General features: G+C 39.7%; 1 protein-coding gene across 7 annotated transcripts in view; it reads left to right on the forward strand.

The window, feature by feature from the left end:
• LOC134743873 (reticulon-3-B) overlaps positions 1-12,787 on the forward strand; it is a 39,160-nt gene extending 26,373 nt beyond the window's left edge. For 6 of the 7 annotated variants that reach the window (XM_063677503.1, XM_063677511.1, XM_063677546.1 and 3 more), the window contains 5 exons: positions 4,446-4,653; positions 8,196-8,297; positions 9,810-9,916; positions 10,640-10,745; positions 12,532-12,787. In XM_063677503.1, coding sequence (XP_063533573.1) covers positions 4,446-4,653; positions 8,196-8,297; positions 9,810-9,916; positions 10,640-10,745; positions 12,532-12,586 — 578 coding nt within the window. In that variant the 3' untranslated portion in view covers positions 12,587-12,787. Of the gene's footprint in view, positions 1-3,049; positions 3,209-4,445; positions 4,654-8,195; positions 8,298-9,809; positions 9,917-10,639; positions 10,746-12,531 lie in introns of those variants that run through there. The other variant, XM_063677524.1, reaches the window with a different exon arrangement.
• The last annotated feature ends 149 nt before the right edge of the window (positions 12,788-12,936 follow it).

Consider the following 12,936-nt stretch of genomic DNA (forward strand, 5'->3'; position numbering starts at 1 on the left):
ATTTAAATCGGTTCATTTGTTTAGCTTGTAGAATTTTTTGAAATATTTTTTAAAGAAGTGGCGCCATCTCTGTTCCTAAGGGGTGAAACTTGCGCTGCTGCGGGTCAAATCACTCAGTTTGGTCCCTTCTATCACTGTGCAAAGCGGCTTGCTTTTATCATGAAGTGCAGCATCCGGGCAAAAAATGGCCATAACAAGTATGACTAAAGTACGAAATCACGACGCCTAGGAGCATTGGTGACAGTCAGAAATTCAGAATGTATTTTTGTAGCTACTGTCTGCGCAAGCTTAGTCTATTGTAATGAATTTAGTGCCTATTTTCTTTTCTCTAAATTCTCTAATTAAGGTCAAAAGAACAATAGTCCAATTTGACTGTTCTATTGGTTGATGGGTTTTCCGACTTCTTAATTCCTTAATTTGATTCCATAAGATCAAGTAAGGATCGGGATATACCTCTCATCTTAAAATTAATCCCGGTTGCACCCTCGATGAGCTCGGTCTAAAAACGTTATGGCCAATTTGATGAGTGAGGATTTTGAATTTACACGATACCGTACATGGAATTACCTATGGACTAATTGATCCTAAGAGCTCGTTCCCACTATGTCGGATGTCGGGACGATTTTTAATCGGGTGTCGTAGCGGCAGAACATTTTATATAAAGCTATTCACACACGAACGACAACGATTTTGTGTCGGATCCGACATAAAATATCGTGTGTTTTGTCAGCCCTCCGTCCGGAAAAAAATCGTGTCGGCGGCGTTGTTCACATGATGTCGGATGTCGGACCGACCCCGGCCGCGCCGCACCCCCTGTGCCTCCCGCGCGTCAAATGAGAACCTCAAATAGCACCAGCTGCGGTCGTGGCCGACAACCGACTAGTGTGAACAGAGGCACCGGCAACCGATTAAAAATCGTCCCGACTGCCGACTAGTGTGAACAGAGGCGCCGACACCCGATTAAAAATCGTCCCGACATCCGACATAGTGGGAACGAGCTCTAAACCGGAAGATGGAAGATGCATATAGTGTCGAGAAGCAGTACTGATAATTCAGTTACTTGACGCTATCTATCTATGTCGACTAAGAAAATAATAGTCGTTTTGGTAACAAAACTGATGTATGGAGTGAGCACTCTATGCTTACTTATTTCTCTATGGTTATACCTACGTTGATCGCTCATGCAATCGCGGTGTGCACGCGACGCCTGTGTGTTGCTTTTGGCAATGCTCACGGCGCAGACATTGCTCTTGAAGTTTGCTCGTCAATTGCCATTGGTACCATTCAGAACCCATTAATTTAAGCTTTTAATTTTATTTTGAATGGCTTAAATCTATTAACAAATTGGTTTAAATTTATCCCGAAATTTAGGCGTTGCCATTTTAACCAGGACAGACTGAATTAGGCCAGGTTATGTCTACTGATATTGGCGATCTCCAGTATTATATAAAGTTGGATCAAGCCAACTCTGCATAGCATTTGTAATGACAAAGTGTGGAATGTCATGATTTATGTCAAATTTCTATGAAAGTACGTTTATAATGACACTGCTATGTTCAAATCGGTGCAAAGTAAGCTTAGACGGACGCCTCTACTAAAGTTCTCTATTAAATCTACTGTTTCGAAATGGACATAAAAGTTTCCAATTCTACTGTTATCTACAGAATTAAAAATGAAGTTGCCTATGCTTAGTGCCATACAAGTGGTGACAGTAATGTCGCGGAGGTATTATTTGTGAAATCGTGGGTTTTCTTATTTTGTGGAAAAAAAAATAGGTTCCTTACCTATTTGAGTTATATGAGAACTGAGAAACGTTATGTTAATGCTGTAGAAATATGTTGATATAATTGATAATTAGATACCTACCTACACGCACACAGATAGTTTTGCTAACTGTCATATTGTTTGCAGTAATTAATTGACGAGGCAAATAAGTAATTGGAGTGTGGAATGCTTGAATAAGTAAATAAGCAAGCAGCTTTTCGCAAGAGAATTACTCTTCCTCATGAATATTCAGACGGAGATATACTGTACCTAGTGTAACTTCATCCCGAAGTTCTTGTTCCAATCTTGTTCAGTAGACAGACGAACTATTATGAGTGTGGTCTCCGATTACACATTACTTTTACGGATGTCGAGGTCACAGTTAGGTCCACTCACGCTAGTTCGAGAGTTTCGAGACAGTATGTAAATGCTGGGAAGAAGTAATAAACAGCCGAGGGGATCAGACTGATGTGGGACGCTGTGCCTTTCACTCCCTCTTTGCCGAAACCATTGTTACTCTCTATTCTTTACTTTTACTTTCTAATTTGTACCACTACCACTCTCTGCCCCCTGAATGATGCTTCGTGTCATTCTCATGTCAAGTTTATGAAGTATAGGCGCGAGCTTTACGGAGCGATCACGCAATTAAATACTTGTTGGAATGAAAGTAAATTTTTCACTATGCTTAATGTGTAGGGTGACCATGAAAAACATGAGACGTCCTAGCTATTTAAAATGAATTGTGGATAAACATATTCCTTTTATGTAGTCCAACTCGCGTCTTAGACCAATTGGTACTTTCAAATGTATTTAATTGATGTATGCAGTTCTACTTTGCAAATGTTCGATCAGCCCACTTTAGATACTAATGCATTCACTTAGACATGCGGTATCTCAAAATGAATAGCCCCATTAACTTAATTCAATCGTATCCAAGTCGTTGACCGAGGCTCGAGATTCGAGACCGATTTAGTATTGTGAGTCACCGATTTCAATAATCGAAACGAACAGACGCCGGTATTTTATCGATACTTCAAAGCAATTGAAATATTATTTCAGCCAACGAGACTGATATTTTCCGTTATCTACTCTCGAGCTTAATCATAAAACTTATCATGCCCCCGTTAGTGAAAATTGGTTTGTCTCACTAAACCTCTCCACGAATGAATATTAACTGAAACATATTTGACAGACGTTTATGAATAAAGGCATCTGTGCCGCGAGTTTTATCGTAGCGAAATAAAAGAAAGGCGCCGCGATAAGGCTACGGAGCCGGGGCTGTCGTGGTGTCCGTAGTTGCGCGGTGACGTGTGCCCTCGTGGCTGCGCGCGCGGCGCGGCGCGGCCGCTCACACGTGCGCTCTCTCACTCCGCCGCCATGGTGCGTTCTAAGCAGTCGCCCCGGCACGCCGCTCAATACGAGGACCTCCCGCCCCGCGGTCCAGGTACACCACATTATCATCACTAAAATTTCCCGTCATACTTTCCCCCGAACCCTCACACAAAGCACAAAAACATAAATTTGTCGGGATCGGCGAGCGCCGCGGACTTTCTGTCGACGTGTCGGGATCATAACATACTGTCTCTGCCGAAACTGCCACGAAATACTTATCTTATCATTTTAAAGATGCACTTGAGAGTGAACGTGTTTGTGTATGTAGTTTCATTCATTTTATGCTTACTTTTGAGTTGTGTTCGTAGTTCCAGGTGCTTCGTAGTGCAATAAGTGTTGTTAGTGACCCATAAGGTGCGGTTTTGTTTTCCCCGTTATAGTGTCTTCCTGTTTTGCTGTTTCGTTTGGTTTCGTGTATTTAGTTGTTTTGTTTGATCAGTTAGAAGGAGACAGGCTCAAAGGGCCGTAGTGTGCACGGGACCGGTCCGGGGTTATTCACCGCATCCCGCGAGCTTACTTCAGTAGCTGACCCAGAAGGCGGGTTGCCTTTGCGCAACTTTGTATTTACTTACTAAGTTTGTACTGGGATTCTTGGATTAACTCCCATGTTTTCCATGGACCTGTCAAAATTCCTTAGACTTACAGTTTAGGTATAATTGGACAAAAAGTATTAGTTTCTTCTAGTTCCAGGAACTACTAGCAAGATAGTACATATTTACTTGATTATTCAACAAACAAAGTTGCACAATTGTTGGCATCGGCTGAAATGGCAAATCCGAAAATGATGCACCCGACACATTGTTACTTTGAGTTAAATTGAAATTTTCCTCACTGCTTCGATCGACACCCACCCACGTTAGTCTTATTAACATGCAAAATGCGTGCTGGACTGAGAGACGACTCGACAAACTTTGCCACACCTTGTAACATGAAATATCAGACTGGTTATATCACTAATTTTCATAGTATATTTTGAGAAGTATCACGAATCACGACATCCTTAGCTTTATCACTAGTTTGTTTTTCTGAACAGAGCTGATTTTGCATTGTTGACGCTCGACTAGTCTTCTCTCGGTTGAACTTGTCATTATGCTTAGTTTAGACGATTCCAATGCTAGTGCCAATCTCTTTGGAATATCAAGAGTTGACACTGTTGTCAGTTGTTGTATTTACAACCAGTCCGCTATCGTTCAAACAGACTATGCGGGCGGACTAAGAAGACTGGCACTAGCGACCGGCATCGTAAGCGGTGCTGCCTTCAATAGTAACAATTCACTCGTATATTTCAGTGGAGGCGCTAATATACTGGCGTAGCGCGGCGCGCTCGGGTGCCGCGCTGGGCGCGGGCCTGGCGCTGCTGCTGGCGCTGGCGTGCTGCTCCGTGGTGTCGGTGGCGGCCTACGTCTCGTTGCTGGCGCTGTCCGCGGCCGTCGCCTTCCGCATCTACAAGAATGTGCTCCAGGCCGTGCAGAAAACCAATGAGGGACATCCCTTCAAGTGAGTGCCCGCTACTTATGAAAGTATAGCGAAAAAGTATATCATGCAGCGTGCACTAGAATCGCATAAGAAACAAGCATATATAAAGAGGGACAGAGAGGAAATAGTATTTTCCTCGGCAGCTGACTGCATAAAATTCATAACATTAGCAGAACTCCAGAATGTCCTGCAAGACGCTTTAAGTAACTAAACAGGTGGAAAACATTTATTTACAGTAGATAATTAATAAATGCCTAGTAACTTAATCACTGCTTAAGTTTGTCGGGACTGCGTGATATCGAGAACTCTGTATGTTCCTAGGAATCCTAGGTCCCTACATACATTTGTCAAATTTTTTGAAGGTTTACGTAGGGATTGCATAGAAGTCCGTACAAACTGTGCCCATTATATTTTCTTTTGACTATGATCAGATTTCTGGATACATAGATACCTATGTGTGTCATCGGGACTACACTGTCTGTTGATTTCTATTCTTCTGACAAAAACAAAATAATTCGCGTGCGTAAAAAGTTAGTTATTGTTTCAAACAAAGGATACATATGTAGGTATGTAAATACAGGGACCTATATGCAACAGTGATAGAGCCGAGATGCGCAACCAGTCGCGTCAGCCGCGCAAGCGTGAAAAAGAAACTCGATAGGGGACCTCTCGACACATTCACATATATAATTATGTATGTCATGTACTACATTTTCGGTCAGACATCTCTTTTATCCGTGACGGTGACCGCAGCGGAAGCTTGCAAAATATTTGTGTCATGTGTCATCTCTTTCTTTGAGACGTAAAACAAGGTCGGAAAAGCCCGGCTTTATAAATATAAATAGGTCTAAACACCGTCTTAATACAAAGTTGTTGACTATGGTGTGGTTTGGGGTTTGGTTTGGCAGTGTGCAATGCTTAGTTGATTAAGTAGATTTAGCTCCTAACTCTAGCTACCTTCTACTAGGAAATCACCGCGTTTCTGTACCGCCACTACTGAACCACCTTGAAGGTAAAATTGAGTATGTAAATATTAAAACTTTTTTTATTGTAGAGGTTTTCATGACAGTGATGGTCGCATGGATAAATAGAAGATGTCATAGACGTGTCTTTCAGCTTTTGACTAATTTAAATTTTTTGACAGGGTGGTTATTAAACTGGTTAATAAATTAATTTAATAATCGAGCCTGGCTATCCATTCTTAACTAGGTACTTAAACAACACTTAACGTCGTGAATTTTTATGTAAGTAGCTTCCATGACAATCAGTAGGTACCTTATTGTCTTGGATTGAACAGTGGCGGACACTTATGTTTAAACAGCTTACGCGCGTCTTTTGTAAGCTATTTTTTGTATTAATTTAGCGCGCACACTTACATTATGTAATATTTTTGAGCTTTTCCATAAATAATTGTACCATTTGTACCTAAGTTTTCATCTTTCTGCAGTCGATTAGACTGTATTAAATTTATGAAATTACTACTTATGCAGTTTCTGCTTTAATAAGGAAATACTAGGTATCATAAATCAACAACGATAAACTCACTTTACTCCTGTTACCATACGCTTGCATAAGTAAAGAGCAAGATAATCGTCACATAGCAACCAGTTGAGTGAATTGCCTTTCATAGGTTAAAGAAATCGTTAAATTTCTTATAGAAAACACCTAATAGACTAAGTAAAGCCGCAATACGGGCAAAGGAGAAATATCGAAAGGTCAAAAAAGAAGGATGCCGAAATGTGAAGGGCAGTCATAAGTGTCACTACACAACTTACACAACGAAAAAATAACATGGTTGATCATTGTGACCACCTCTTAGTATGACCACCACCTATTCCTTCAAATTCCTGCTCTAAATATTAGTGTTTAAATAGAGTATAAACGGATTATTATTGAAGAATTGAAGTAAATTCTGGAGAGTTTCGGAGTTTTGGCTGAAGACCTTGTCCTTGGCCGTGTCGAGGCTATCGCGCGCGATAAGCGCCAGGGCACGCGGCATAATCGTCATTGTTGTCACCAACTAGACGCTCGTTCGTGGGCGATGTTAAGACTAAACATACAAGAGCGGTTTCAACTTTGCTAAGTTTCTGAGTGTATAGAGGGTTTTGGAGCTTTGGTTGAAGACCTTGACCGTGGCGAGGCTATCGCGCGCGTTAGGCGGCAGGGTACTTCATAATCGTCATCATTGTCATCAACTAGACACTCGTTCGTGGGCGAGGTTAGGTTAGTTGTTTTTCGACGGAAATTGGCATCGCAAATCTTGTGACATGGTCGTGAATGTCGTGAGACCTATTGCCAATTTTTGAAATTGAATACTTCTCCAGTTAAGTTAATCTTTCAAAACGACACGAAGTGCTCTCATCTTTTGTTGATTTGCAATTTTTCGAAATATAGTTACGTATAACTTAAGTTGCTTGTAACTACAGATTAATAAAGAATCTAAAAATACTAAGAACGGATATGAATAATTTATTGATCATGATCATTTAGTGAGATTCTGACCGAAGACAAGTTTTTTTTGTGTTTAATATGAACTATTATTGTTGCACACTTTACGCCGTCAAGCGGGAAAAGTCCTGTTTTAACCCTTACCCTATACTTTCCCTACTACTTTTTTCTAAACTTGCCCTTCGCCTTTATATCTTAATTTCTAAAAATCTCTTGAACATTAAAAACATATTCTTATATAGCCTTGTTTAGATAACCAGGCATTTGGGAGATCCAAAGATAGAAAGGTACTCTATCGGAAAACCGTATAAATAATCCCGGTCGAGGGTCTAAAATTGTCGCCTACTGGGAAAGCTGGGACGAAACGTCAGGTTACTAAACGGTTTTTCTACGAGATGTAGGAAAATGTCGCAGCCGATGGGTGTTTTCTAGATTTATGGCTGTCATTGCTAGAACGTGACATGTTTAACGTTCTCAATACACTAGTAGTTTCTTATCGAGGTTCCAATGTACCTATACATATTACGGTGTTCAACGTAACTTGTCATGTTTACCAACCATTAATTGTAAAATCACGTATGTACCAATGTAGTTTATTTCTTTTGGTTACTCAAGCGCTGCTTCGAGCGTACAAAATCTACAAATAGGTTAGATTAAAGGAAAAGTATCGTCTCTATTGGCACACACGTACTACAGTCGATCTAATAAACAGCACGTTATAGCCGGTCAAACAAGTTTGTCAGTAGCAAAAGGCGCCAAATTCAAATTTTCTATGGGACGATTACCCTTTGCGCCTACTTTATTTGAATTTGCCGCTTTTTTCTACTGACAGAAATGGCTTGACAGACTAGTTGACGACTGCTTAGTACATATTTAATTCATCAATCATTTGTAGTACGCATTGCGACTTGCGACTCTTCTTGTGTAGACAGCAATTATAGCATTCCAGATTTTTCTGTGTCAAAACACTGTGCTCTGAATCAATAATAACAGATTTAATACGCAGAAACAATTCTTATAAAAAAATTAGTTAGTAAGTTTCTAGGAATGTTCCTCCTACTGAATTTACTTGGTAGCGTTACAGCTGATACTGAAAATTAATGTTTTCTTTCCAGATTCCTCTTGGAGAAAGATATCAGCGTGCCCGCTGAGCGCATGCAGTCGCTGGCCGCCTCCGCCACGGCGCACCTCAATGCTGCAGTCAGCGAACTTCGCAGGTAAACCCTTGGTACCTATTCAAATAATGCTGTTTAGTTAGCTATCACTGCCGTCGTGGATACCCAAAAGATTCTGCCAGCCAACACTTTCAAATGTGCCATTTTTGCGATACTTGTATTATATTCTGTTTTAAAACATTGACACAGCTATGCTATGGCTAAGATAGTCATCTGACAGGCGGCCAGAAATGGAGTAACACACGAATAATATTTCGCGATAGATGTAGATCCCATTGGACAAAAGAGATGATATTCCTTTGACTGTTAACACTACTGGTGAGGATTTTTTCTTAGATAAAAAACTCGCCCATAAAAAAAACACGTCGCCGGTCAGATGATCGACCAGGAGCCCGTTTCTCAAAAGCTTGTAACTTGTAATACAAGTGAGTCCCTTTCTAATAAAAGCTGTCAAAAAGTGACATTAGAAGTTACAAGCTTTTGAGAAACGGGCCCCAGGGGCCCATGTCTCGTTATTAGTCTAATATTATTAGTGTGTTGCCATGGTTACCCATGACTTGACAGTTCGTGGACTAATAATATTAGTCTAATACCGTTCGAAAAATGGGCCCCTGAAGGCACTTCGCTTAGGCGCTGTTTAAATCTTTTCCATTGGAACACATGCTCTTATCCTTACATACATTAGGGTATTTGACTGTATTTAAAATAAATTATATTACACCATGCATGAAATAAAGCACCAAAAGATTAAAAGAGAAACGTAGACAGCACTTATTTTTAGACACTATTTCTATTTTAAACCCCGTATAAAACTTTAAAGAGTAGGTAATTTGGTCGTGACGTCACATGCTAGTTGTGTCATATATATTCCTTCTTCTTCTTCTTTTAAAATTATGGCTTCAGCCCAGTGGGACTATTTCGCCAGTATCAAGGTATTGAGAGGTTTACAAACGACAAAAATTGTACGGTTGTACAAGACAGTGTACGGTGATTTGTTAGCTCTTGTAAATCGATAGCTAGTCTTTACAAGAAGCACGTGGACTACCGGCCGTTGACTCCAAGATGGTGGTTAAACGCGCTTCAAAATTAATTCTCCATTCACTGCACACTACCACATTAGTTTACTGTATAATAAGCTATCGATATTACACTTTAAACAATATTAATAAGCAAAAAACAAAGTAATTAATCACGATGCTAACTATCAAGATGGCGCTCGAACCGGAAGTCCCCATATATATTCCATAGTAGTAAAATCGTTTTGACAGTTCGAAAAAAGAAACTGATTTGACTAGTAGTCAAATACCCTTTTGCATTCGCATTGTGCATGACGGTGTAGCCGCCCTGGTGTTTATAAGGACACAAGTTATCTGACAGTTCCTTGACAGTGTTAAATAAGTACTAGGTAGGTATGAAGTGTGATCCCATGAAAATGAAATTTTGCCGTGCGTTGTTGTTGCTTATATATCTTCCACCACGCGCAACGCCAATAGTTTGTTTCCTGAACATTTGTTATATTGGATGTGTTATTAAGTACCCTTTATCACGTTTCAGACTGTTTCTGGTGGAGGACCTGGTGGACTCGCTGAAGTTCGGCGTGCTGCTGTGGTGCCTCACGTACGTGGGCGCCTGCTTCAACGGCATGACGCTCATTATCCTGGGTCAGTGTTACCTTTATAATGTGGTTAACGAATTGCAGTAAGGAATTAGCCTTTTGTATAAGGAGTTATGGACATCATTTAGAGAAAAGGACCTGATCTCCAAAAGTCACCCGATCTACAATCATCACCCAATTAAGTTTTAATTTTCTGTCAGAAAAACAGGTCATTTTCGTTTCAGTGTCAAATTTTTGGGGATGGATCCTTTTCGCTAAACTGTTTCCTTATTACACCTTAGAACCTTGCCGAGACTTCGGTAGAGCTTTCTCACTCACAAATCTCACAATAACAATCATTTTGAATTCGTTATGGACGTCATGACAGCTAAAAAGATGGCGCTTTACGGCATGTATTGTTTGCTGTAGTTTTATCCAACGCTATAGTTTGACTATACAGTTGCCACCAAAAGCTGCCATTTTTAATGTATTAAATAAAATATTGCATGCAAGTTTGAAGTTCTTGAACCGTCTAAATCGTACTTTCATGTACTTATTGTGCAATTTTATTTGTTTGCTTATCACAGACATTTGTTTCTTAGTTTTGGATATTTTTATCTTTATCTATCTATTATCGTCGTCTAGTACCCATAACACCAGCCTTATTAAGCTTACTGTGGGACTAGGTAGATTTGTGTAAGATGTCCTATAGTGTAGTATAAATTCCAAAATGTCGGTAAAAATAAAGATAAAACGTATGTTAAACATGGATGTATGTCATATATTGCAGGCTGGATAGCGCTGTTCACGCTGCCGAAGGCTTACGAGATGAACAAGGCGCAGGTGGACGCCAACCTCGAGCTGGCGCGCGCAAAGATCAACGAGATCTCCGCCAAGTAAGTATCATCATCTATCATCATCATCGTCCGGCCAGCGAGTCGTCTTATATAATAACTAGCGACCCGCCCCGGCTTCGCACGGGTTACACAAAACCATAACAAATGATACACATAAACCTTCCCTGAGCCAGAAGGCGAAAAATCTCCTTATATGATCATGTATTTCTAAGAGGCGCTGATATACGTAGACGTGGAAAAAATATATGTAGTTCTTGACTATATTATCTTTAATATCATAGCTTCCGATACACGAATTATGACACTTCGCTCGATACAATTAATTCCCAAAGTAACCTCTAACTCGCACTTTTAATCCAACTTTACTCGGTTATTTATTATGTAATACTATAAAAAAAAGAACAAAAAACAATCTTACTTTAATTAGTAATTTCATAGCTTTCGTATTTCGATATTGTAAGGTAACGTTTTTAAAATAAATAAAAATCGACAAAATTCGATCAAAATTGACACTTGGCGCGCAAGATCTTTCCCGTTCTTTCTTGCAAAATGTGACAGTGACAGCGGCAAACCGATGAAACGGCCTTAAGAGCCCGGTAACGATTTTGGAGCAAAAATGTAAAATTGATAGATTTTGTCGTTGAAATTATACACGTTTTGTTACGTAATATTTAAATAACAAGTATTGGTTTCTATTAGCACATCTTCTCATCTTGCCTTTTAATAATGAGGTCCCGAGCGTACGTCACCGGTAATATATGAAGAGAAGGGGCAGTGTTTAAAACTTCATCAAAAAATTATGCTGGTAAATTATACAAATTGATGCATAATAACAGTTTCAGCAAATGTTGTAGATTGTTTAAGTATCAAAATTACGTTGAAATTACATAAGTCGATTTTCAGAGAAATTGTCACTTGTTTTGAAGTAATTTCTGGAGAAATATGATTTCGTCTAACTTCATTTACACTACTTCAGTCATAATAATAAAAATGTAGTCTGTAAAAGGTGGAGTACAGGATATGTGTAATACAAAAAACCATTTTTAGCCGTCCAAACTTTACGAAATTTACAAATAAGACCGATAAAATCAGTGCTTTACGCGCGTTTACCTAAACGTCCATCAGAAAAAAAATCATTACTAATTTAGTTGGTCTGTTTTCAAAAAATTGATCTGTAAAACGGCAAGATGAGAAGACGTGCTAATAGAAACCTGTACTTATTATTTCTATTGCGTATCAAAAGGTGTACAATTTTAGGGAACAATCTATCAATTTTACGGGCTCTTAAGAATCACTATTGATGGGTGAAAACCGCACGAAAATCCGTTCAGTAGTTTTTGAGTTTATCGCGAACATACATACACACAAACAGACGCGGCGGGGGACTTTGTTTTATAAGAGGTAGTGATTTTGTGCCCATTCACGTTGTCGAATTGAGCCTCTAGTCTGGCGCATGTCTGTACCGATAGAGAATGTGATAAACGCTTTATGGATCGAGTCTAGTGATTATCTGTCGTATAAAGTCTGTCAAGCCAATTCCGTCAGTAGAAAAGAGCGGCAAATTTAATAAATGAAGGCGCGAAGGGTTATCGTCCCATAGAAAATTTGAATTTCGTGCCTTTGTCTGCGGCACGGCCATTCTGACATATTTTCACGTCCCTGTATATTATTCTAACGTTTGTTGTACGGAAAAGTGACGTCACAGTTTAAATTATAAGAAAAAAAAAATATTTTATTTTGTCAAACGCACTTTTTTTTAAATCGCATGCAATTATTATATAGCTTTGAAACAATCGATGCTAATTCTATGTGTTTGAATTTACAGAGTGCGAGCAGCAGTCCCACTCGGCAGGAAGACTGAGACAGAGAAGGACAAGTAAAGCGGGACGGAAGATGAGGAGCGACGCGGGAGCGAGCGAGAGCGCGCGCATGCAGATCTTTTATTAGCGCCGGAGTACTTCACTCTTTGTTATATTTATTATACTATTAAAGATAATACTTTACGTGTAAAGCTTTATGACGAGTCATGCGGAGATTGTATTTGCTTTTTGAAATTTTAAATTAAAATAACTGTCGAACCAGTCGGGTGTTTTTATTTGTTAACCTTCTGAACGCCAGACGGCGAAGGAATATGCCGTGACCCGGACGCCAGGCGATCGCGATTATTACAGCGAAATTGAACTTTATGCCTCCTCTACACTATCGGCAATGATAGACGATGACTAGCGGG

This window comes from Cydia strobilella, chromosome 1, assembly GCF_947568885.1.
Source record: "Cydia strobilella chromosome 1, ilCydStro3.1, whole genome shotgun sequence".
Lineage (NCBI taxonomy): Eukaryota > Metazoa > Arthropoda > Insecta > Lepidoptera > Tortricidae > Cydia > Cydia strobilella.